This window comes from Lithobates pipiens, unplaced genomic scaffold, assembly GCF_037356315.1.
Source record: "Lithobates pipiens isolate NorthernLeopardFrog02 unplaced genomic scaffold, aLitPip1_a1.2 Scaffold_16, whole genome shotgun sequence".
Classification (NCBI taxonomy): domain Eukaryota; kingdom Metazoa; phylum Chordata; class Amphibia; order Anura; family Ranidae; genus Lithobates; species Lithobates pipiens.
The window spans coordinates 250,537,864-250,562,960 of NW_027507748.1; the positions used below are offsets into that span (position 1 = coordinate 250,537,864).

At 48.6% G+C, this 25,097-nt stretch overlaps 1 protein-coding gene across 4 annotated transcripts in view; it reads right to left on the minus strand.

Moving 5' to 3' along the window:
• RBBP5 (RB binding protein 5, histone lysine methyltransferase complex subunit) overlaps nucleotides 1-25,097 on the minus strand; it is a 148,569-nt gene that overhangs the window by 31,084 nt on the left and 92,388 nt on the right. For all 4 annotated transcript variants that reach the window (XM_077481288.1, XM_077481289.1, XM_077481290.1 and 1 more), the window contains exon 12: nucleotides 17,024-17,253. In XM_077481288.1, coding sequence (XP_077337414.1) covers nucleotides 17,024-17,253 — 230 coding nt within the window. The remainder of the gene's footprint in view (nucleotides 1-17,023; nucleotides 17,254-25,097) is intronic.

Consider the following 25,097-nt stretch of genomic DNA (forward strand, 5'->3'; position numbering starts at 1 on the left):
AGAGCCCCTGCACATGAGACACACACTGCTCAGCAGCCATATGCAGCATCCCCCATGGGGGGGAGGGAAGATAGGGACAGGGAGATAAGAGAGGAAGGTGAGGGACCCCCGAATCGACCTCCCAGGGAATGCCCAGCTGCTCAGCCCCACCGAGGCAGGGAGAGCTGTACTTACCAGTCCTGCAGAGCTGAGAGACATTCCATCACAGACCCACTCTCCGATCAGTACGTGGTGGCTGCTGGCCACAGCACACTGTGACGCAGACATCAGTAGCCCAGTCATGTGTGTGCTCCGGAGCATTAATGCTCACCGAACACCTCTGAAGCCGAGGTACGTCGTGGCCGACCCAGCGTGTAGCTCTCGTCTGCCCACGCTCGCTGGCCAGGCTGGGGAGACTACAAGGATAAGAGTGTCCAGTCACCCAGCCGGCTGTTACGGAGCTTTAGTCTTGCGCAAAAAGCAAAGCTTCTGTAGAAAAAACCCAGACCGATGGGCCCGCAGGGTTCCTAGGTCCTTCTTCACTAGGCAAAATAAAACTGAGGCTGCATGGCAGGCTGGGGGGTTGATACCTTTAGGGACCGTCCCTTGGGCGGAACTTAAAGTTCTGTGTTTTTCATAACATGTTATGCCTAGTTTTCTCCTAAAGGTGGCGTAACAACCCAATGGCTAAGAGAGGAGCTGTGTCAGTCTGTGTATATAAGAGAAATATATGTTGCTTTATACAGTGGGATCATTGCATTCACCAACCCTTTCCAGAAACCTACTTCTGGAGCACCCGTTTGTTTCCACTTAAGCAAAATAGACTTCATCCCATAGAATAAGAAGATTGTAAGTACCATTCTGTGAGCCCTTGAGGGGACCACCTCCTCCACCATACCCAGGAGACGCACATTAATGGTCAGCGGTACCAGCACCTGCAGCACCTCAGTTACACAAGTGACCTCAGAACAGAACAGCTGGATCTGGGGACAACTCCAAAACACATGATGTGCGTCAGCCGGTGCAAACGAGTATCGCCAACACTCTGGGGGAACAGATGGATACATCAAGGCCAATCTAGCTGGGGTATAATATATTCTATGCAAGAATTTAAACTGAATGAACCAATCCCTAGCTGCCACTAGATGTTGAAATGGGTGCTCCCAGAGTTCTCTACATTTAAATAATGCCTTGGGGCTAATTTTAAACAAGTCCTTATACGTCACTGAAAGGGTTTTGGGCAGCTCTTCTGTCATAATTCTTCAAATCTGGAGGGGAAAGATTCAACACTCTCCTCCCTAAAATGTGTCTGGAATGCATGTCTCAATTGGAGATACCTAAAGTACTGAGAGTTTGGAAGGTCATGCTTGGCTTTGAGGTCGTCAAATGTCAAGAGTTCTCCATCTCGCGTAATTTAACCCCCTTAAATCGCCCATCCCATGGGATCCTCCAACACGTAAAATTGTTTTAACTTTGGGTTCATCCAGAGGGGGGTCAAGGGGGAGAACCCTCTAACTAGGGCAGGCCAGTTTCACCACCTCCTTCCAAGCTTTAATAGTGGTCTTCATTTATTTTGTAAACGGGAGATTTCTCTTAGTGCCCCGGTGGATGGCCAGATGAAGGGACTCGTAGTAGCACAAGTGGGCCGCTTCCAGAAGCATAGCCATGTCCCCAGAATCTGAGACCAGCCATCTGTTCACAACGACCATTTGCCCCCATGGCTCCTGCAGAACTTTCAATCTTATTCTAGGCATTTTACGGGCCCATAGAAATGAGCTGGTGATCCCATCCAATCCAAACCGGAGTATTCCTCAAGAAATACAAAATTACAGGGAGAATTTTCATCTTTATAAGGTTGACCCTGCCCATCGAAGATAGTGGGAGTTTTTGCCAGAGCTGTGCTTTTTACTTAAAAAATGTTACAAGAGGCATCAAGTTCAGTGACATGTAATTCAACACATCTGCTGTCACCTTGATTCCAAGATACGCAATCTGAGAGACCCATTTTAAAAGGTAAATTCTGATTAGCCTTAGCCCTGGCCCCTTCGTCTAATGGTAGAATGGACGACTTGTTCCAGTTGACCTTTAACCCAGAGTAAGTAGTACAAGTATTCATGATGTCCAAGGCTGCCACCAATGACTCCCCAGGATCCTGCAAAAACAGTAAGCGATCGTCGGCATACAGCACCAATCCCTCATCTATGTTGCCCACCCTGACTGCTTTAACATCTACCGATGCCCTCAATGCCACTGCCAATGGCTCCATCATGAGCGCAAACAGGAAAGGCGACAATGGGCATCCCTGCCTATTTCCTCTACCCACCAAGAAATACCCATGCGAATAGCCGTTTTTGGTGTACTATACAGGAGGGAGATCCATTGGCGAAAGCACGGCCGAATCCCATGCGTTCAAGGACTGTATGCATAAAGTGCCAATCAATTGAATCAAAAGCTTTCTCGATATCAATTGAGACAATGATTCAATGGGACGAATCCTGGTTAGGGAGTTGCAAATGAGTGAACAGTCTTCTCAGGTTGGTTCAGTAGACTTGCCTGGCATAAAACCTGTCTGGTCTATATCTACCAGAGAGGAAACTACTGCAGCCAGTCTCCTTGCCAGAACGTTAGTCAAGATTTTAAGGTCCATATTTAGCAAGGCAATGGATCGATATGAAGAACATTCTAGAGGGTAAGCGTCATGTCTGGAGGAAACCAGTCACCACTCATCACCTGGCCAATTCCATTCCTACAGTGAAGCATGGTGGTGGCAGCATCATGCTGTGGGGATGTTTTTCAGCAGCAGGAACTAGGACCTTAGTCAGGATCCAGGGAAAAAGGAATACAGCAAAGTACAGAGACATCCTTGATGAAAACCTGCTCCAGAGCTCTTTGGACCTCAGACTGGGACGAAGCTTCATCTACGGGGCAACTCTGTGAATGTCCTTGAGTGGCCCAGCCAGAGCCCAGACTTGAACCCGATTGAACGTCTCTGAAGAGATCTGAAAATGGCGGTGTACTGAAACTCTCCATCCAACCTGATGGAGCTGGAGAGGTCTTGCAAAGTAAAACAGGAGAAACTGCCCAAAAATAGGTGTGCCAAGCTTGTAGAGTCATACTTAAAAAGATTTGAGGCTGTAATTGGTGCGAAAGGTGCTTACACAAAAGTATTGAGCAAAGGCTGTGAATACTTATGTACAGTATCTCACAAAAGTGAGTACACCCCTCACATTTCTGTAAATATTTTATGATTTGTTTTCATGTGACAACACTGAAGAAATGACACTTTGCTACAATGTAAAGTAGTGAGTGTACAGCTTGCATAACAGTATAAATTTGCTGTCCTCTCAAAATAAATCAACACACAGCCATTAATGTCTAAACCGCTGGCAACAAAAGTAAGTAAACCCCTAAGTGAAAATGTCCAAATTGGGCCCAATGAGCCATTTTTCCTCCCCGATGTGTCATTTGACTCGTTAGTGTTACAAGGTCTTAGGGGTGAATGAGGAGCAGGTGTGTTAAATTTGGTGTTATTGCTCTCATACTGGTGACTGGAAGTTCAACATAGCACCTCATGGCAAAGAACTCTCTAAGGATCTGAAAAAAAAGAATTGTTGCTCTACAAGATGGCCTGGGCTATAAGAGGATCCTGAAACTGAGTTGCAGCATGGTGGCCAAGACCATACAGTAGTCTAAGAGGCCAGGTTCCACTCAGAACAGGCCTCGTCATGGTCAACCAAAGTCGTTGAGTGCATGTGCTCAGCGTCATATCCAGAGGTTGTCTTTGGGAAATAGACGTATGAGTGCTGGCAGCATTGCCGCAGAGGTTGAAGGGGTGGGGTAGGGGTCAGCCTGTCAGTGCTCAGACCATACACCGCACACTGCATCAAACTGGTCTACATGGCTGTCGCCCCAGAAAGAAACCTCTTCTAAAGATGATACGCAAGAAAGCCCGCAAACAGTTTTCTGAAGACAAGCAGACAAAGGACATGGACTACTGGAACCATGTCCTGTGATTTGAGGAGACCAAGATAAACTTATTTGGTTAAGACGGTGTCAAGCGTGTGTGGCGGCAAGCAGGTGAGGAGTACAAAGAAAAGTGTGTCTTGCCTACAGTCTAGCATGGTGGTCAGGCCCTTTTCACACTGGGGTGGGAGGGGTGTCGGCGGTAAAGCGTCGCTATTGTTAGCGGCGCTTTAAAGAGGCGATTTACTGTCGTTTTAGCAGGGTATTCGGCCGTTAGCTGGGCTGTTTTACCCCCCACCGGCGGCTGAAAAAGGGTTCAAACTGCTCGCAAAGCGCCGCTGCAGAGGTACTTTGCCGTTGGTATAGCCGTGCTGCCTCATTGATTTCAATGGGTAGGAGCAGTTTAGGAACGGTGAATACACCGCTCCAAAGATGCGGCTAGCAGGACTTTTTTTAATGTCCTGCCAGTGCACCGCTCCAGTGTGAAAGTCGGAGTGAAAGGACCCGCTTTTTTTCAGGCGCTATTGTTAGCGCTGTAGTGCCTGAAAAAACGCCTCAGTGTGAAAGGGGCCTCAGAGTGTCATGGTCTGGGGCTGCATGAGTGCTGCCAGCAATGGGAAGCTACAGTTCTTTGAGGGAACCATGAATGCCAACATGTACTGTGACATACTGAAGCAGAGCATGATCCCCTCCCTTTCGAAGACTTGGCCGCAGGGCAGTATTCCAACATGATAACGATGCCAAGCACACCTCCAAGACCACTACTGCCCTGCTAAAGAAGCTGAGGGTAAAGGTGATGGACTGGCCAAGCATGTCTCCAGACCTAAACCCTATTAAGCATCTGTGGGGCATCCGCAAATGGAAAGTGAAGGAGCGCAAGGTCTCAAACATTCACCAGCTCCACAATGTCGTCATGGAGGAGTGGAAGAGGACTCCAGTGGCAACCTGTGAAGCTCTGGTGAACTCCATGCCCAAGAGGGTTAAGGCAGTGCTGGAAAATAATGGTGGCCCCACAAAATATTGACACTTTGGGACAAATTTGGACAGTTTCACAGGGGTGTACTCATGTTTGTTGCCAGTGGTTTGGACATTAATGGCTGTGTGTTGAGTTATTTTGAGGGGACAGCAAATTTATACTGTTATACAAGCTATACACTCACTACTTTACATTGTAGCAAAGTGTGATTTCTTCAGTGTTGTCATATGGAAAGATATAATAAAATATTTACAAAATTGTGAGGGGGTGTACTCACTTTTGTGAGATACTGTACTAGTGACTTTTTTTATTTTAAATGATTTTCCAAAGATTTCAAACAAACTTCTTTCAGGATGTCATTATAGGGTATTTTTTGTAGAATTTCAAAGAAAAAACAAAAAAAGGTTGGCATATGTTGATACTATTTCTCAGGCAACTGAAAGAAGGATTTTCTCCTTCGAAGATTTTTGAATGCTACCCATAAACTTAGGCTCCGGTGCACACAGCTTATAGCACCTGGTATTTTCAAGTGGTCTTTCATCCAGGTACTAACCAGGCCCGACTCTAGCCTATGGCACCTGGTATTGCCAGGCGGTCTCCCACCCAGGTACTAAGCAGCCCTGACCATGCTTAGCCTTGGAGATCAGACGAGATCGGGCCCTTTCAGGGTGATGGTGCCGTAGGCTGATGTGTCCGTAGGCTTTGGAGTCAGACACATTGGGAATATAGAGCTTGAATTTTCTGTTTCAAGCTGATAGGATACTGATTTTCAGCAGTCTAGAATGAGACTGAGCGTAAAAAATGTCCTCGAATGAAGTCACTATTTTTCCCGACAATCTCATGCAAAATTGAATTGGAGAAATGGAATTCTCAGAATTCTCAGAATTGGAGAAATGGAGAAAAAACATCTTGCTTCGACTACCTAGATCAGACCATTATGGTGCTGATCTTATCCTGGGGTACGAATAACCTCTTCTGAGTGTACCTATGATCAGACCCAAGTATTTTCTTCATGTTTTAAAGATTCCTCCTAGGTTGAGAATCACATCTAGATATTCCAGGTAGTCGAATGTGCTGACCATACTTTTGGTCTAAGCGGGCTATCAACTGGTCTAACAAGAACAGAACAGATCGACTAAACCATAATTGTTAAACCTTGGGCCCTCAATCTGGCTAGAAAAAAGGAGCCAGAACCTTGTATTTGAGGTGTAGCAGCTAGATCAGAAAGCAGAGCTACACACTGAAAAAGAAGATTTTCCACGTTGAAAGAAAATACCACTAGTCTGCGAGGAAACAGACATATGGAGATATGCATGGTCATGCAAAAAAGGGAGAGATTATATTTAGCAATCTGAATTTTAGAGATCTAGAATGTCCATTTTGAGCACTTTTTCCAATGCTAGAGAAGAAAATTTATTTTTTCTCTGGATCTTTAGGAACGTTTATTCTGAGAAAACGAGGATACGGCAACTCTTGGAACTCCAGTTTGTATGTTGGAGCTATTGAGGAAGTCCCCCATTCGTCTTGACATTCCTAATTCCTGAGAACTGTAGAAGAATTCTCCCTATTGAGCAAGCGGGGGCACCTCCTCATAAGGAGGCTACGGTAGGCTTCCTCTCTCAAGACCTCTTTTCTTCCTGGGGTTAACCCTGAGGATTACCCTTTGAACCTGATGGCAGGAGGCAGTCGTGACTGCCTGGAGACTGATGCCCCTGGCACAAAAGAAGGAACTTTGAAATAAAAACCACAATTAGTCCTTAATTTAAAAGGCAAAAGGGTTATCTTTATTTTGCTAGAAATTCTTTGGATATATCAAAAATATCCCCAGATAGCTGTCTTACCGCAAAAGGGAAGACTAGCCAGGAGCTTTTTGCATGATGCTTAGCGAAGGTGTAATCTGTCATAGCAACTATTGCAAACATAAAACTGCCTCCTGGATCTGCTGAGCAGGATACCTTAAACACCTATTAAAACTGGTTTCTCAACGATTAACCAATTACTGTCAGCGCAGGCTGAGACACTCAACCTACCAAAGAAAAAAGTGTTTTTTTTTTCTTTTAATAGGAGTTCCAACCTTTATACATTGGATTCCCAAGTATTTGAGTAATGTCTGCCAAACAAGTCAAACATACTCACAAAGGATATAGTAGCGCTAATTGCTGGTATACCCTGCTTACTGAAAAGGTTTTAGAATGGAAAATGATGCTTATCTGGGTGCTCCTCCAGATACAAAAAAAATTTCCCAACAATGATTGGATAGGAAAAAGCATGCACAGCTTGAGGAGGCTTTAGCGAACCCAACACTCAGTTAGGGGAACATAAATGTGGAGCGGATCATTCAGCAAGAAACTGAATCATCAATCATACCGATTGTGAAAGCTGACCCTTCCGCAATTTACACCTCAGGAGAGGAGTCATCAGCCTCATCACGGTCCCCTGAGGAAATCGCCTTCTCCTGCCCCTAGTTCAGTCTGAGGGTTTTAGGAAAATGGAAGAGAACCTGATGCATCTTGACCATACTGGGATGCGATTAACCAGTCTGGGATGCAATTAAATTCGCTAAACTTCTTTTTAAAAACCTACAATGGCTGAGGAAAAAAAGAGTAAAGAGAACAGGGGCTGCAGTGTTGAAAACAGTTGCAAACATTTCAAGGCCACGATGCTCACTCTGACCAGCCACCCCCTCTCAGGGGACGATGCCATTTGTAGAGTAGGCTTTCCAGAGCTTGAGGGAGAAGGGAGCTGTAGAAAACAGATATACCCCTCAGAGCCCGGACCCCGTCCAGGGAATGTAGGGCAACTTCTTTAGGATGTGTCTGCTTAGGACAAAGGGATGGTAATACAATGTCCTCATTAAGATGAAAAGCCAAATCCACCTTTGAAAGAAAAGGGTTGCGGACGTAGCACCGCCTTATCCTTGTGGATAACCAGAGGGAGACTTGAAAGACAAGGCCGCCAACTCAGAAACCCTCCTGACAGATGTAATAGCCACTAAAAAGACAACTTTCTGGGAAAAAGTCAACAAGGGAATTTCCCTGATGTTCTCAAATGGCGGTTTCTGAAGTGCCGATGGCACCAGGTTCAGATCCCATGGAGGTAGGGGTGGCTGAACCGCAGGAACTACATGCCGAACCCCTTGCACAAAGGTGCTTACCAATGAGTGAGACACCAGGGGGCATTGGAAAAAAAACAAACAGCCAGGGCTGATATCTGTCCCTTGATGGTGCTTAAGGCAAGTTTAGGATCCACTCATTGCTGTAAAAACAGTAGGATCCTGGAAAAACGAATAAGTGCATGGAAGCCACCCCATCTCCTCACACATGGAGATGTAGGCCTTCCATGTAAGATGGTAAATCTTCCCAGAAGATTATTTCCGTGCCCTCAGCATAGTGGAAATTACCGAGTCCAACAGACCTCAGTCCTCTAGCACCTGGCTTTCAACGGCCATGCCGGTAAAACCAGCAGCAGTAAAGCAGGATGGAGTATCGAACCTTGCGATAGGAGGTCTGCTTGCATCGGCAACCACCAAGTAGCATCCGCCATCAGCCATACTAGGTGGGTGTACCAAGGACTTCAAGGCCAATCAGTATGACTGGAACCACCTCGGCCTCTACTCTGCGTAGCAGACGTGGTAACAGTTTGAGTGGAGGAAAGGCATAAATCAGCCGGTACTGCTGCCATTGAGCCACTAAAGCGTCTGACATATTCGCCCTGGGGTCTCTTGTCCTGCACACAAACCTCTGTACCTTTCGACTGAGCCGAGAGGCCAAGAAATCCACATCTGGTGTGCCCCACTTCAGGCAAAGAAGCTTGAATACCGCCGAATGCAATGACCATTCTCCTGGGTCCAGCATCTGGTGACTTAGGTAAGTGATTTGTATAGCGCTACCTATGCGAACTGAATCGTCTCAGGGCGCTTTCTTGCCCCCAGAGTCCATCTGCGGCTTTGCGTGGTCCTTTTACCCCGTAAGGTCCTGACACGCTTACAAACACATACAACATTGACATACACATACACATATTAAGGCCAATTTTTAGACAAGGTCTAATTAGCATGTCTTTGGAGTGTAGGAGGAAACCAGAGTACCCGGAGGAAATCCACGCAGGCACAGGGAGAACATGCAAACTCCAGGCAGATGGTGTCGTGGTCAGGATTGAACCAGCGACCCTATTGCTGCTAGGTGAAAGTGCTAACCAATACACCACTGTGCTGCCTGCCAGTTTTCTACGCCCCAGGATGTATATGGCCGATAGGGACGGCACGTGTCGTTCTGCCCACAGGATGTGAGCGACCTCTTGTGCTGCGGCTGAGCTCCTTGTTCCTCCTTGATGGTTGGTATATGCCACCGCTGTGGCACTGTCTGACTGGATCCTGATCAGACGCCCCTGTAGCCTCGACCACATTGATCGAGCACATTCATCAGTAACTGGGATTCTTCTAGTGACCAGAGGCCCTGGATCGACTGTACCCCCAGCACTCCACCCCAGTCAGTCAGGCTGGTGTCTGTTGTGATCACCGTCCAATGGATAGGAAGGAACAATCTCCTGGACCAAAGGGTCGGAGACCTCAGGCACCAGAGAACGGAATCCCAGACTAACTGGTTCACCCAAATCTGACGATCCAGGGAGAATGGATAATTTGTCGCAAATTCGACAGGATCTCCTTTTGTAAGACTCGGCTGTGAAATTGGGTGTACAGTACCGCCTTGACGGAGGCTACCATGAGGCCCAGAACTCGCATGCAGAAGCGCAATGATGACCACCTGCGGTTCATCAATAACTTCACTGCGGATCGGAGAGTTTGCAGCACCATGCCCAGGTACTCCAGATGTTGAGTCGGCACGAGCACTGACTTTTTTAGGTTCAGCACCCAATCAAACTCCCGTAGAGTTTGCATGGTGATCGCCACATCCTCCCTTAATTCTAACGCTGAAGCTGCTCTCAGAAAGAAGTAGTCTAGGTAACCCACGGTTGAGATCCCATGTTGCCTTAACAGCGCTAGAATTGGAGCTAATACTTTGGTAAAGAGTCGGGTTGCAGACGCCAGGCCAAAAGGGCCAAATTGGTAGTGCTCTTCCACAACTGCAAATTGCAGGAAACTCTGATGCCTGATGCATATGAGTATATGCAAGTACGCATCCTGAATACCCAGAGATGCCAGGAAGTCCCCCTGATGGAGTGCCGCAACCACGGAGCGAACTGATTCCATCCTGATCCTTTGTACTTTCACAAAGCAGTTGAGGGCGTTTAGGTCCAGGATTGGACATACCCCTCCCTTTTTGGGGACTACAAACAGATTGGAATAGAATCCCTGAAACCTTTCCAGCTTCGGAATAGGCACTATCACCCTGCGTATGAGCAGGTCCTTTACTGCCCCTAACAGGGCTACCCAGCGAGCCGGGAGTAAAGGTATGCTGGAGGGAAAAAATCTGTTTGGTGGACAAGAAAGAATCTTGTAGCCCAATGAAACCAGTTTGCAGACCCATTGGTCTGACAGCAGTGAGGTCCACTGAGCTGCAAATTCCCAAAGGCGACCCCCCACCTGTGTGTCAGGCAGGGGCAAACCTTCAGGCGATAGTACTTTTTCTTGCAGGCTTGTTGGGCTAGCGAAACCAGGGATGATCAGCAAATGCCCTGTCGGACTGTGAGCGCTTAACGGACGTCCCGGGCGGGTGAAAAAGCAGTTTCTGTGTGGAAAAGGAGGACCCTTGCCTACAGCATGGCTCCTTGCCCTTCCTGGACTGTGGAAGTAACGTGCTCTTCCCACTTGTAACATTCTTAATAATGTTTTTCAGGGAAGCTCCAAATAGCCTCTCACCAAGGAAGGGCAAATCCGCAAGAGCTTTTTTTTTTTTATGCTTGGTCCGCAGACCAGCATTTCAGCCAAATCAGGCTCCGTAGCACCACTGCTGATACTGATGCTCTAGAGAGCAGGGGGACTGTACCCGTTTTTTACACCCCTTGTGCCCACACGCCGCCTCCACCCTGGCAACAAACGTTTTCAGGACCGCTGACAAAGCGTCCATAGGCACTGCATTATTTGCAGGTAATCCAGCTGCAATTACAGGGATAGCTGGGGAAGAAGCGCCAGCTTCTGACACCATGCTGACCCACCTCGTCGGCCACACTTGGGAACTTAGGACAAGTTACACAATCCCACCCTCCTAGCTGCTCACAGACTGAGGTGCCCTGCCGCAGGACTCACCACCCCGACCGAGTGCTGCCGCTGACAGATGTGTTCTGTGTCTAGTCACAGGTGCCCAAAGATGAGGTAAAAATGACCCTTCACTGGAGGTAAAAACGTGCTGAGGCTACAAGAAAATGGGCACTAGCCATTCTTGTATAGAAAAAACACCAGGAAAATGGTCGCTGGATCACTATAAAATGGCTGACACAGCTAGGCTCTGTAAAAAAACTACAGGAAAATGGCTGCGGCCGCTGAAAAATGGTAGCAGCACATTCTGAGGTAATTCTTTACACAGGCACCTCACAGCAGAGAAAAAAGGGCAAAAGACCACAAACAGACCCAAACAGACAGAGCAGCCCTTGTCAAGGATCAGAGAGCCCTCAGCCCGGCCCCGACGACCTTTGGTCCAGGTACATACATCGTCATGCAGTTTCCCCCGCAAGGGGAGGAGGGAAAAATAGGATTTTTGTAGTCACCGTAAAATCCTTTTCTCTGTAATTCACCGACCGACACAGCTCCTCTCTGTAACTAAATGGGTTGTATAGCCTGCCATTGGGGGAACTTAACAAAATTGTTGCACAATACAAAGAACCTTTAAACCCGCCCCAGGGGGGCGGACCCTGTGCTATCAACCTTCCTCACTGCTCCCAGCAGCTTCAGTATTTCAACAAGCAGTATAACGTAGAAAAAGGGAGGGGTGGGTGCTGTGTCAGTCAGTGAATTACAAAGAAAAGGATTTTACGGTGAGTACAAAAATCCTATTTTCTCTTATATTCACCAACCGACACAGCTCCTCTCTGTAACTAAATGGGACGTCCCCAAGTAGTGCCAAATGAGGGGTGGGAAAAAAAAACAGCATAAAAACTTCATCCACCATGGGCAAGTGGGAACTAGTGAAACTAAACCCACAAAAAAAAAAAGCAGTGTGTGGAAAAATTCCACCATATAACCGGGTATCCTCAACAGGAGTGATCCCCAAGACTGCAACATTGCGGAAGTAATGCAACAGAGCATTAACAAAACAGTACTGAGTTTTTACCGAAAAAACAGGAAAAAACTCAATTGCAACTACACGGCCGCCTGCAAAACTTTGCGGCCAAAACAAGCATCAGTCGATGCACTGACGTCTACCTTGTAGAACTTGGTAAACGTATGGACAGATGACCAGGTCGCCACCTTACACACCTGAGCGACAGACGCTTGGTGTCGGAAGGCCCAAGACGTTCCGACTGCTCTTGTAGAGTGGGCCGTGACTGGAAAGGGGGGCACCTACCCCTTCAAGGCATAGGCGTGGACTACAACCTGTCTGATCCACCTGGAAATGGTGGCAGACGAGGCCTATATGCCTTTCTTAGGACCAGTCACCGAAACAAACAGTGAGTCTGACTTCCGAAAATGAGCTGTGGCAGACAAGTACACCTTCAGAGCCCTAACCACATCAAGAGCGTGAAGGGCCACCTCCTTGGGGTGCCTCGGCTTAGGACACAACGATGGTAATACAAAGTCCTCATTGATATGAAAAGCCAAAACCACCTTTTGCTTCTGAAGCGCCGACAACACCAGGTTCAAATCCCATGGGGGCAACGGAGGACGCACCGGAGGGACTACATGTCGTACCCCCTGAACAAAGGTACTCACTAATGAGTGAGACGCCTGGGGTCGCTGAAAAAAAAAGACAGCCACGGCTGAAATTTGCCCCTTGATGGTGCTCAACGCCAATTTCTGGTCCACTCCATGCTAAAAAAACAGCAGGATCCTGGATATAGAAAAAGAGCGCGGATACCACCCTGTCTCCTCACACATGGAGATGTAGGTCTTCCATGTACGATGGTATATCTTTCGTGAAGAAGATTTCCGCGCCCTCAGCATAGTTGGAATCACTGAGTCTGGTAGACCCCGGTTCCTCAGCACCTGGCTCTCAATAGCCACGCCGTTAATGCCAGCGATGGCAAAGCAGGGTTAAAGATTGGACCTTGAGATAGGAGGACCAGTGGCATTTTTAATAATGTCATCCAACGAGCCGCTCGCCAAGGAAGGGAAGATCCATCACGGCTTTCTTGGATGCCTGGTCAGCAGACCAGCATTTTAGCCAAATTAGGCGCCTCAGCACCACAACTGACACTGAAGCCTTTAATAACAGAGGGAGAGTATCCAGGGCCCTGTCACAAACGTACTTAAGGCCTTGCACTAGTTGGTCTGCTAGTTCCACGCAGACAGGGGAGGCCTGTTGCTCTGCCAATTCGCGGTGCAAAAGTTTTGCTCACTGAGTCAGTGTCTGCGGCACCAGTGCAGATGCCAGTACAGGTTGCACGGCTGACCCCACAACCGTAAACAAGGAACGAGCCACCGCCTCGGCCTTCCTGTCCGCGGGATCCTTGAATGCAGGAGTCCCCTCAACCGGAAATGTGGTTACTTTATTTAACCTAGACACAGGGGGGTCCACAACCGGAGGAGGCGACCACTTTTTGAGAAGGCTTTCCTCAAAGGGGTAACGCACCGCCAAATTTTTGGGGACCGAAAAGGTCAGTTGCGGGCGACCCCAATCCCTGTAGATGAATTTGTCAAAGTAAGTCAAATACGGGAACACCTTAGGTGAACGTGCTGGCTTGCGGGACCCAAAAGGGACCGGTACATCAGCAGAGGGATCCGCTGGCTCCTGTATCTTCAGGGTATCACGCACAGCTGTGATAAGTGCTCCAATTAGCGCTTTATCGAGCATGGACCCGGATGGGGAATCATCCTCACTGTCTGAACGGTCCTGGTCAACCACGTCTGATAGGTCAGAGCGGGGTCACCAGCCGCAGCAGGGCCCAAGTCTGCATCAGAGCTCTCCCCAGAGGACGGGGAGGGGGCATGGGCCTCTTACGTGCACCATCCCTTCCACGTGCCGCCTCTATGTTAGCAACATTGGAGTCAAGGACCGCCGCCAGGGTGTCCATGCGTACCGCACTAACCGCAGGTGACCCGGTTGCTATAGCCTGGATTTCGGGGGAAGAAACACCAGTTTCTAAAGCCATGCTGACCCTAGCCTGTCTGCCACCTGCAAGGGGACTTAGGACAGTTAAGGTCCCACCCTCTTGCTGCTGCCGCCGCGTGGGGGGTTACTTAGCGCTAGCCTCACCACCCTGGGGCATTCTGTGAATGCCACTAGCAGTGCCTGTAGTCTTGCAGAGAGGAGAAAACGGTGTTAGCAGCAGCTGCTTATAAGAGCAGTGAAACGTTCTGCAGAGCTAGCTTCAGCATTCAGCAAGGAGCCATCCAGCGTCCTGTACACACAGTGGACACAGGAAACAGCAAGTGAGAGCACATGTACACACAGTGGACACAGGAAACAGCAAGTGAGAGCACATGTAATGCTGCCACAAGAGAACTGTGGCGAAAAGAGCGCTCAGGCTTCAAGAAAATGGCCGCCAATTAAACTAAATAGGAGATCCTAAAGAAGATGGCTGCTGAAGCTCACCAGGGGAATACAGGATTCCCCACATCCAAGATGGCCACCGGACAGCGCCATGCGGTGACAGAACAAAACTAGAAATGTTCTGCCTGCCTACAGCCAGAACAACCTCCACACTTTTGGGACCCCCCAGACTGGGACCAACGCCAGCCACACAGAGCCCCCACAGGTGAGAAAGCAGCGAACACACACACACACACACACACACACACACACACACACACACACACACACACACACACCGCCCGCAGCCACCCCCCTCAGAGGGGGGGAAGGCGGTGTGAAAGGGACTTTGGAGAGAAGATAGGGAGGTGAGGTGGCCCCCGAAACGACCCCCCATGGAATGCCCAGCTGCTCACCCCACCGCGGCAGGGAGAGCCGTACTTACCAGTCCTGAAGAGCTGGGAGAGATTCCATCACAGACCTACTCCTGCGCAGTTACAGGGTCGTCAGGGTAGTCACGCTCGATGGCCGGACTGGGGAGACTACAAGGATATCATTAACCAGCCTGTCACCCAGCCGGCAGTTGATAGAAGATCCCAGGATCTTTCATCTTGTGCAAAAAACATCAAACCTGCAGCAAAAACATGGACCGAGAGGGCCCGCAGGGTTCCTAGGTCATTCTCCTTACTAGGCAAAATAAAAACTGAAGCTGCTAGGAGCAGTGAGGGGGGTTGATAGCACAGGGTCCGCCCCCCTGGAGCGGGATTAAAAGTTCTTTGTATTGTGTAACAATTTTGCCTAGTTCTCCTAATGGCAGGCTATATATCCCATTTAGTTACAGAGAGGAGCTGTGTCGGTCAGTGAATATAAGAAAGATAGGGAGAGAGAAAAGGGAGGACGAAAGACCCACTAATCGACCTCCCAGGGAATGTCCAGCTGTTCCATCCTGCTGAGGCAGGGAGAGCTGTACTTACCCATCTGGTCGGGATAGCTGGAGGCATTCCCCCACAGACCCATCGCCCGAGCAGCACGAGGTGGCTGCTGGCCACGGCACACTGTGACACAGACACCAGTAGTCCGGTCATACGTGTGTGCCAGAGCATATAGCTCACCAGCTGCCGCAGATCACAGGATCAAAATCTTGTGGAAAAATCTCCAGGACCAATAGTCCCTTCAGGGAGCCTAGATCCTTCTTCACTAGGCAGAAAAAAAACTGAGCTGAAGGAAGCATGCTGAGGGGGTTATAGCCAGAGGGACTGACCCCTGGGCAGAGCTATGCAGTTTTACTGTTGTTACATGTTCTGCCTAGTCCTCTCCTGAAGGTGGCGTAATACTCCTACGGTCAAGATTTAAAGAAGCTGTGTCCGTCAGTGAACGAAAGAGAAAAATTTTTTTTTCATGTAAACAAAAAGTGTCAGAAAAGGACTTCATGTGGTTAAAAGAGTGGGTGATGTGTAGCATAAGCTTCTAATGTTGGGCATAGTGGCGGCCAGCTCAAACCCGCGCCCCCCCCCCCCCCCCCCTTATAGGAAAGTAGACATCCCAAGCCATTTGCTGAGAGGCATGTTGACCCTATGGAATATTTGATATTTTGCCACAAGTTTCTATTACACATATTTGTTACTAATTGATAAATTGCTCACACATGGCATGGGTATATGTAAAATGACACCCCAAAATACATTCTGCTGCTTCTCCTGGGTACGGGGATACCACATGTGAGACTTTTTGGGAGCCTAGCTACGTACGGGACCCTGAAAACCAATCACCACCTTCAGGCTTTTTAAGGGCATAAAATTGTGATTTCACTCCTCACTACCCATTACTGTTTTGGAGGCCCTGAAAATATCAAGATAGCACCCCCCCGCCCCCCCACAGAACCCCATTTTTGGAAAGCAGACACCCCAAGGTATTTGCCAAGAGGCATAGTGAGTATTTTGCAGCTCTCATTTGTTTTGGAAAATGAGGAAAGAAAAGGAAACTATTTTATTTCTTCAAAACTGACAAAGCGAGATCTTAAAAATACTCATGCCTCTCAGCAAATAGCTTGGGGTGTCTACTTTCCAAAAGTGGGTCATTTGGGGGGGGTGTTGTGAAATCCTGAAGGCTGCGACTGGTTTTTGGGGTCCTGTACATGGCTAGACTCCCAAAAAGTCCCACATGTGTGGTATTCCCATACTCAGGAGAAGCAACGGAATGTATTTGGGGTGTAATTCCACATATATACCTATGGCATGGGTGAGCAATATATCATTTCAGTGACAACTTTGTGTAAAATTATTAATTTTTAAATCACTTGTGACAAAAACATTTAATATTTAATGAGCATAAGATGCCTCTCAACAAATTTCTTGGAGTGTCTACTTTCCAAAAAGGGGTAATTTGGAGGGGTTTTGTACTGCCCTGCCATTTTAGCACCTCAAGAAACGAAGCAGTCAAACTAAAAGCTGCGTAAATTCCAGTAAATGTACCATATAAATGGTTTGTCATTACATTCACAAACAGCCAGAGTCAAACTTACCATCATTAGGTACTCCTTGCAATTCAACCACTGTGGTTTTTGGCTTCTTTTTTGGTGGCTGACCTCCATCTGAGGAAGCCTGACGCTTCTTTTCTGTTGCAGCTCCATCTTCACCCAGTGACATTTGAACAGTGTCTGGGGGAGGCCCATAGGGGTTTTCCTCAGGGTCTTCTACCTCGGGTGCAATAGGAAGATAAAGCAGTGCTTTAGCATCTTCCAGTTCCTCGTCACTGCAAGGATGGAAATATATTATTTTTGCAGCATTTCAACTCATGGATCAGAAATAGTAAAAAATTCAAAGTCATATGTATCAATTTGATGAAATTACATAATGAAAAACAAATTAAAAAATAAAATTATATATGCATACTAAATAACTACACTAAAAATACAATTTACCACATGAACAAGATTTGTACTTTGATTTGCACCATCAAAATCTTTTTCTTAGAGTACACTGAGAAATGCAGGATTGCAGAGCAGTCTGATATTTGGGGTATACTGCTGCCTACAGGAGCTTTGCTATTACCATTGAAGATCACTTGGATGGTGTCTTTATTGTTCTTTATATGGACTTGATTTTAGCGCTACACTATCTATGCTATTTGTCTATTTAAGGGATTGCAGCTACATGTGATAGGGTCTTTTTATTGTGCCGATTTGTTCTTTTATTTCATCTGAACCACGAGAGATGGTGGTCGACGAGACCGCCAGACCTTTCTTCGGACCAGCCACCTAGACAAACAGAGTCTGACCTCCAGAAAGGAGCCGTAGCAGACAGATACACCTGTAGAGCCCGGACCACGTCCAGGAAATGTAAAGCAACTTCTTTCAGATGTGTGGGCTTAGGACATAGGGATGGTAACACGATTTCCTCATTTAGATAAAAGGCCGAAACCACCCTTGGAAGAAAAGAGGGCTGTGGACGTAGCACTGCCTTATCCTTATGGAGGACCTAATATTTTCAAACAACGGTTTCTGAAGAACCGATAGCACCAGATGCAAATCCCACGGAGGTAGCGGCGGTCAAACCGGAGGGGCTACGCGTCGAACCCCTTGCACAAAAGTACTCACCAATGAGTGAGGCGCCAAGGGACGTTGAAAAAAGACAGCCAAACTGATATCTGCCTCTTGATGGTGCTTAAGGCAATTTTCCGATCCACTTCTCGCTGTAAAAACAGCAGGATCCTGGAAACTGAGTATGTGCGCGGACGCCACCACATCTCCTCACACATGGAGATGCAAGCCTTCCACGTACAGTGGTAAATCTTCCTAAAAGGTGACTCCGTGCCCTCAGCATAGTGGAAATTACCCAGTCTAACAGTCCTCTGTCCCTTAGTACCTGGCTTTCACCAGCCATACCGTTAAAACCAGCGATGGTAAAGCAGGATGAAGTATCGGACCTTGCTATAGAAAGTCCTCTTGCATCGGCAGCCGCCAAGGAACATCTGCCACTAGTAGTACTAGGTCGGCGTACCAAGGACTCCGAGGCCAATCAGAATTACTGGAATCCCCTCGGCCTCCACTATGCGTAGCAGACGTGGCAGGAACTTTAGTGGAGGGAAGGCATAAATCAGCTGATAATGCCCCCATTGACCCACCAACACGTCCGACGTGTCCACCCAGGGGTCTCTTGTCCCGTACACAAACCTCTGCACCTTCCGATTGAGCCGAGAGGCCAAGAGATCCACATCTGGTGTGCCCCACTTTAGGCAAATGAGCCGGAATACATCCAGATGCAACGACCATTCCCTTTGGTCCAGCATCTGAGGACTTTTGTAGTCCGCCTGCCAGTTTTCTATGCCCGGAATGTATATGGCCGACAGGACCGGCACAAGCCACTCTGCCGACTGTAGCATGTGTGCCACCTCCGGGGCTGCAGCCGAGGCTTCTTGTTCCGCCTTGATGGTTGCGGTACGCCACCGCCGTGGCGTTGTCCGACTAGATCTTGACCGGATGCCCCTGCAGCCTCCGTGACCATGTGGAGGGGCACTGCCTGATCGCCCGAAGCTCAAGCACATTGATCGGCAGTTGGGATTCTTCCCGCGTTCACCGCCCAAAACTCCCCCCAACTGGTCAGGCTGGCGTCCGTTGTGATCACAGTCCAATTGAGGAAGGAACGATCTCCCGCATTGATGGGCCAGAGACCTCAGCCACCAGAAAAGGGAATCCCTGACTAGCTGGCTCACCCGAATTTAATAATACAGGGATAATGGAGATTTGTCTCATTTTGACAAAATCTCCTTTTGCAAGACTCGTGTGAAATTGAGCATACGGTACTGCTTCGAAAGTGGCTACCATGAAGCTCAGCGACGACCACCTGCGGTTCCCCAACAACTTAATCGCAGCTTGGAGAGTCTGCAGCTTGTCTGAAGGGAGAAAAACCCTTGCTTCTGAGGAGTCCAGCAGTAAGCCCAGGTACTCCAGGTGTTGAGTCGGCACTAACACCGACTTTTTCAGGTTCAGTGCCAAACCAAACTCATGGAGAGTCTGTATGATCACCACATCCTCCCTTAATTCTGAGGCGGAAGCTGCCCTCAGAAGGAAGTCATCTAGGTAACCCACGATTGGGATCCCACGTTGCCTTAACAATACCAGAATTGGGACTAACACCTTGGGGAAGACTGGGGGTGCTGGGGCCAGGCCAAAAGGGAGAGCAACAAATTGGTAGTGCTCTTCCCGAATACAAATCGCAGAAACCTCTGATGCCTGAGGCATATGGGTACATGTAAGTATGCGTCCTCAATATCCAAGGATGCCAGGAAGTCCCCCTGATGGAGTGCAACGGCCACGGAGTGAACTGATTCCATCCTGAACCTTTGCACTTTCACAAAGCTGTTTAGGGCCTTGAGGTCCAGGATTGGAAGTACCCCTTCCTTACTTTGGGACTACAAACGGGTTTGAATAGAATCCCTGAAACCTTTCCAGCATCAGTACAGGTACTATCACCCTGCACAGCAGCAGGTCCTGTACTGCCCCGAACAGGGCTTCCCGACGAGCCGGAAGCAGATGAAGGTTGGAGGGAAAGTATCTGTTTGGTGCACAAGAAAGGAACTCTATCTTGTATCCCAATGAAACCAGTTCGCAGAACCATTGGTTGGACAGTAGGGAGGTCCACCGAGCTGCAAACTCCCGAATGCAGCCCCTCACCTGAGAGTCAGGTGGGGGGAAACCTTCATGTTGTAAAATTTTGCTCGCAGACTTGTCTGGCTTGCGAAACCAGGAACTTTTGTCCTTCAGCCAGTGCCTTGTCGGACTGGGGAAAGCCATTTCTGACCGTAAAAAAAGGACCCTTGCCTACGGTGTGGCTCCTTACCCTTTCTGGACTGTGGGAGCAACCTGCTCTTCCCACCGGTAACATTTTTAATAATATCGTCCAGCTAGGCTCCAAATAGCCTCTCACCTTGGAAGGGCAAAATTTTTTTTTACGTCTGTCCGTGCTCATCCGATCCGCTCTGTAGACGGATAGAAAAATAGGATTTTCCTCCGTCTGCAGAATCGGACTGTTGCGGAGGCGGACGAAATAGGGTGTCTGCGGATGCTCATCCGCAGACACCCGCTATCCCATAGGGATGAATGTATGTCCGTATTTCATCCGCAAACGGATGGATGAAATACGGACATATCGTCCGCATGTGTGAAAGGGGCCTTAGCACCACTGCTGATACTGATGCTCTAGAGAGCAGGGGAACCGTATCCAGGGCCGCATCACAGACATACTTAAGGCCATGCACTGATCTGCCAGTTCTATGCAGACCGGGGAAGTCTGTTGCTTCTCCAGCTCACGGTGCAACAACTTTTCCCATTCAGTAAGTGTCTGCGACACCAAGGCCATGGCCAGCACAGGTCGTAAATACCCACCACCGTAAACATGGACTGGCCCACTGCCTCGGCCCTCCTGTCCTATTCTTGAAGGCAGGAGTCCCTTCTACCCAAATCGTAGTTAGTTTATTCAACCTGGATACCAAGGGGTCAATGACCAGAAGAGATGCCCATTTTTTTAGGAGGCTCTCCACAAAGGGGTAACGCACCGCCATTCTTCTCGGGACTGAAAAGGGCTGTTGCTGGCTTCCCCATTCCTTGCAGATGAACTTATCAAAATAAGTCAAATACGGAAATACCTTAGGCGTGCTGTCCGGTTTGCGGGACCCAAAAGGGACAGCCACCACTTCAGATGTCCCTGCTGCATCCTGTATCTTCAAGGTATCCCGCACTGCTGTGATAAGTGCTTTTTCCTGCGCTAACCAGGACACGGAGTCATTCTCACTGTCTGAACAGTCCTGGTCCACATCCTCTGACACGTCAGAACAGGGGCCGCCTGTCACCACGAGGCTCAAGTCTGAATCAGAGCTTTGCCCAGAAGATGGGGGCAGGGGGCGGTTTTTACCCCCCCTTGCACCCACACAATGCTTCCACCCTGGCAACAAAGGTCACCAGGACCGCCGACAAGGCGTCTATAGGCACTGCATTTTGTGTAGCTGAGCTGGTTGCAATAGGAGGGATGTCTGGGGAAGAAGCGCCGGCTTGTGATGCCATGCTGACCCTCACTCGCCTGCCACAACTCAGGGACTCGAGGCCAGTTACACAAATCCCACCCTCCTAGCTGCTCGTAAACGGAGGACCCCCCGCAGGACTCACCACCTGACCGAGTACTGCACTGTTCTGCCGCCGTCCGCTCTGCCCTGTGTCAGTCACAAAGTGCTCAGAGTAAAAAACACGCTATTCTGAAGTATACAGACACCAGCACTAGAGGTAAATCGCTCTGAGGCTACAAGAAAACGGCTGCCGGCTGTTTTAGTAAAAAAAAAAAAATCACCAAGAAAATGGCCGCCGAACCTTATAGAAAATGGCTGACAGCATATACACTGCTTAAGGCTACAGGAAAAAAAGCAGGGAAAGAAAGAGCAGACCCAGACAGCCAGCACAGCCCCCCCCCCCCGTCAAGGCCCGGAGCCCCCCAGCCAGGTACATACACTGCACCTTATGCCAAGTCACACAGCGGCCCCAGCAGGGGGGAGGAGGGAATGAGGTATAGGGAGAGAGGAAAGGGAGAATGAGAGTGAGAGACCCCCTAGTCGACCTCCCAGGTAATGCCCAGCTGCTCCATCCTGCCGAGGCAGGGGGAGCCGTACTTACCCCTCCTGTCAGAACTGCTGGACGCATTCCACCACAGACCATCACTCAAGCAGTACGGGGTGGCTGTTGGCCACAGCACACCGTGACACGGACAGCAGTAGCCCGGTCATATGTGTGCCCAGGGGGCTATAGCCCACCGCCCACCCCAGGAGCAGAAGGGGCATGTCGTGGCCAACCCAGCTCATAGCTAGGGTCTGCTCACACATGATGGCCAGGCTGGGGACACTACAAGTATCTATATTATCCAGCCTGTCACCCAGCCCGGCTCTTGATTGCAGATGACAGGATCAAAATTGCAGAAAAAATTCCCAGGTCCAATGGTTCGCTTAGGGAGCCAGGTCCTTCTCCTACACTAGGCAGAAAAAAACTGAGCTGCAGGAAGCAGGGTTACAGCTAGTGGGACCGCTCCCTGGGCGGTGCTGTGCAGTCTTGCTGTTTTTACATGTTTTACATGTTCTATCTAGTCCTCTCCTGAAGGTAGAGTGATAACCCTAAAATCAAAATTTAAAGGAGCTGTGTCCGTATATAATATATAATAATTATATATTAATATATATTATATTATATAATATAAAATATAATAGAAATATAGACATCTTTTCTTCTAGTGTAGATAGAATAGACTTAGAATGGCGGTGGTAGCAAATGTATTCTTTAGTTGGATTTTGACTGGAATGCCACTTTATGGGCTTCAACAGCTTCCCAGACCCAGAAACAATGCACATGTGAATGGACACTAGCCCATGCAAGAGAAAACAGAGCAAAAACAAAAAGCATTAGACATTTTTTCTTCCTGGATCTATGGGTCCACCCTGGAAAAACAACGGTCTGAATTTCTCTCTGGTGCCTGGTTTCCGTTTTATCAGCTTGAGTCACTTCTGACAACTTTACCTTAAAACAATAGACACAATAGTGATGGGGTTGGGAGCTGCAGCACAACCTGATACGGTTATTCCCAGTGGTGTCTATTCTCTGTATGAAGGGGGTGTGTCGCTTCCATCCAATCAAGGCTCAGAGTTATGGGCTCTGTGAAGCTTTCAGATCCCTGCCTCCTGTTGCTGAGTTTGGAAGAAATCCTTTCATCGTTTTTTTCAGACGATCTACAGATGAAATGGCTGCAGATACACAGCTAGAACTTGCGTAGGAGAGTTTGTGTCATCTCCGTGTATCACCTAATGCTAGTCACTACTTCACTGGTCACATTAAGGATGTTGCGGCTGCATGTTGGGGATACGACTCATTTTGTGTAGCTATATTATAATCTCAAGAGTATGATCCTATAGTAACAGGAGTCCCAGGACTGCAGGCCCCTTTACTGCAGGCATAGGGCCCTTCTGAGGGAACTGAAAAATAAGGGAAATGCTTGTGTCACCAAACCAGAAGTAAGCCACCTCGGGTCATGTGTCCCTCCACAGCCAGCTGCAGCAGCACACGCAGTGCTCCCTTTTAAAAACGTCCTTCACGTGTAGTGTCTGACGCCCTTAGCCACGCCCGATTGCACTGATTACATCCCCCCCACTTTCAAAAGAAAGCTTTACCGCGCAAGCGGCGGACTCTAGGCGCCCACCGAACAGCTGACATGGCGGCGGGGGGTGGGGTGTAAAAACTACCACTGGGGGCCGCGCGTTTTTTAAAATGTATGATTGCGCCATACAATTCCCCAGAAGGGGGTAATTTCAACATGAGGGAGTGCAGGAGGAGAGACCAGTCCCCCCTTTCTTACCGGAGGATCTGCTGCTTTGGCAGGAGAAGGAGGAAGTGATGGCTCCTGACACAGCACTGTTTCCGGCATAAGGTGGTGAGTGCTCAATACAGCCCCCAGTGGTGACACATAGGCATGACAACATTATATTCTTAAAGGAGAAATTCATAAGAAAATCCAGATATATTTCTTAAAAAACTCCACTTAACTTCCCGCTGCAGGTTTATATGAGATAAACCCAATCTTCACCCTTCACGGTGGGCTCTGAAACCTTCAGGAACAGGGGAACCTAGTGGTTATCCACAATCCTAGACCTGCAACAGAACCCTGCCAGTTAAAACTTTATGGCCTTACTACCAAAAAGAACTGGATCCCAGGGCAAAGCTCTCTAAAAAGAGAAGCATTCGCAAGCAAAACCTTGTTTCTTCGGACACGAGGCCCAGGCACAATCCCTTAGGCCCATTAAAGGACACTCTGAATGGATCCGGTCAGCATGGCACAGCACATCTTTACTCGTGACCAACACCTTAGACACTGGCGAAAAAACGGAGGTACTCCCGGTAATGGGAGGGGTTATATAGGGAGTGCAAGTGTCCATCACCTAAAGGTGGCCTATTAACCCACATAGTAACTACTATGGCTCTGTGTCCCCTGATGTATGAAAAGAAGTGACGTTTTTCTACTTCGAAGCGCAGATACTTCTGGTGAGCGGGGAAAATAGGTACATGCCGATTGATGCAAGAAGCTCTCCCCCTTGTAGGATGGAGACTACTGATCAAATTGATTCCATGCGAAAAGAGCAAATCTTTAGGAACCGGTTTAGATCTTTGAGATCTGCGTCAATACCGCCAAGCCCCGCCCCTCTTTCCTCCAACCACCCACCGCCCTCCCCCCCCCATCTATTTTAAATTAGAGCGATTTCCTGCACGAGCAGGCTCTGATCCTGCCCGACCACATGGGGGAGGAGGAGAGATTGCCAAAGGAGCGGGAGCAGTGTGGCACACCGCCGTCTAGCACCATGCTCCCCCAGCCTCGAGTAAGCTATCCATGTGGGGGGACATTTCTGGAGAAGAAACCCCCCTTTTCCACGATTTTACCTGGAGCCTTGGCCGGAGAAGTGTGCAGCCTGAGACACAGAAATGTCACTGACAAGTATGGAACAGGTACCTGCTCTTAACAGCCCCCGGTGGCAACTATAGGCATAGCAACATTTACTTTAAAGGAGAAAACTCACAA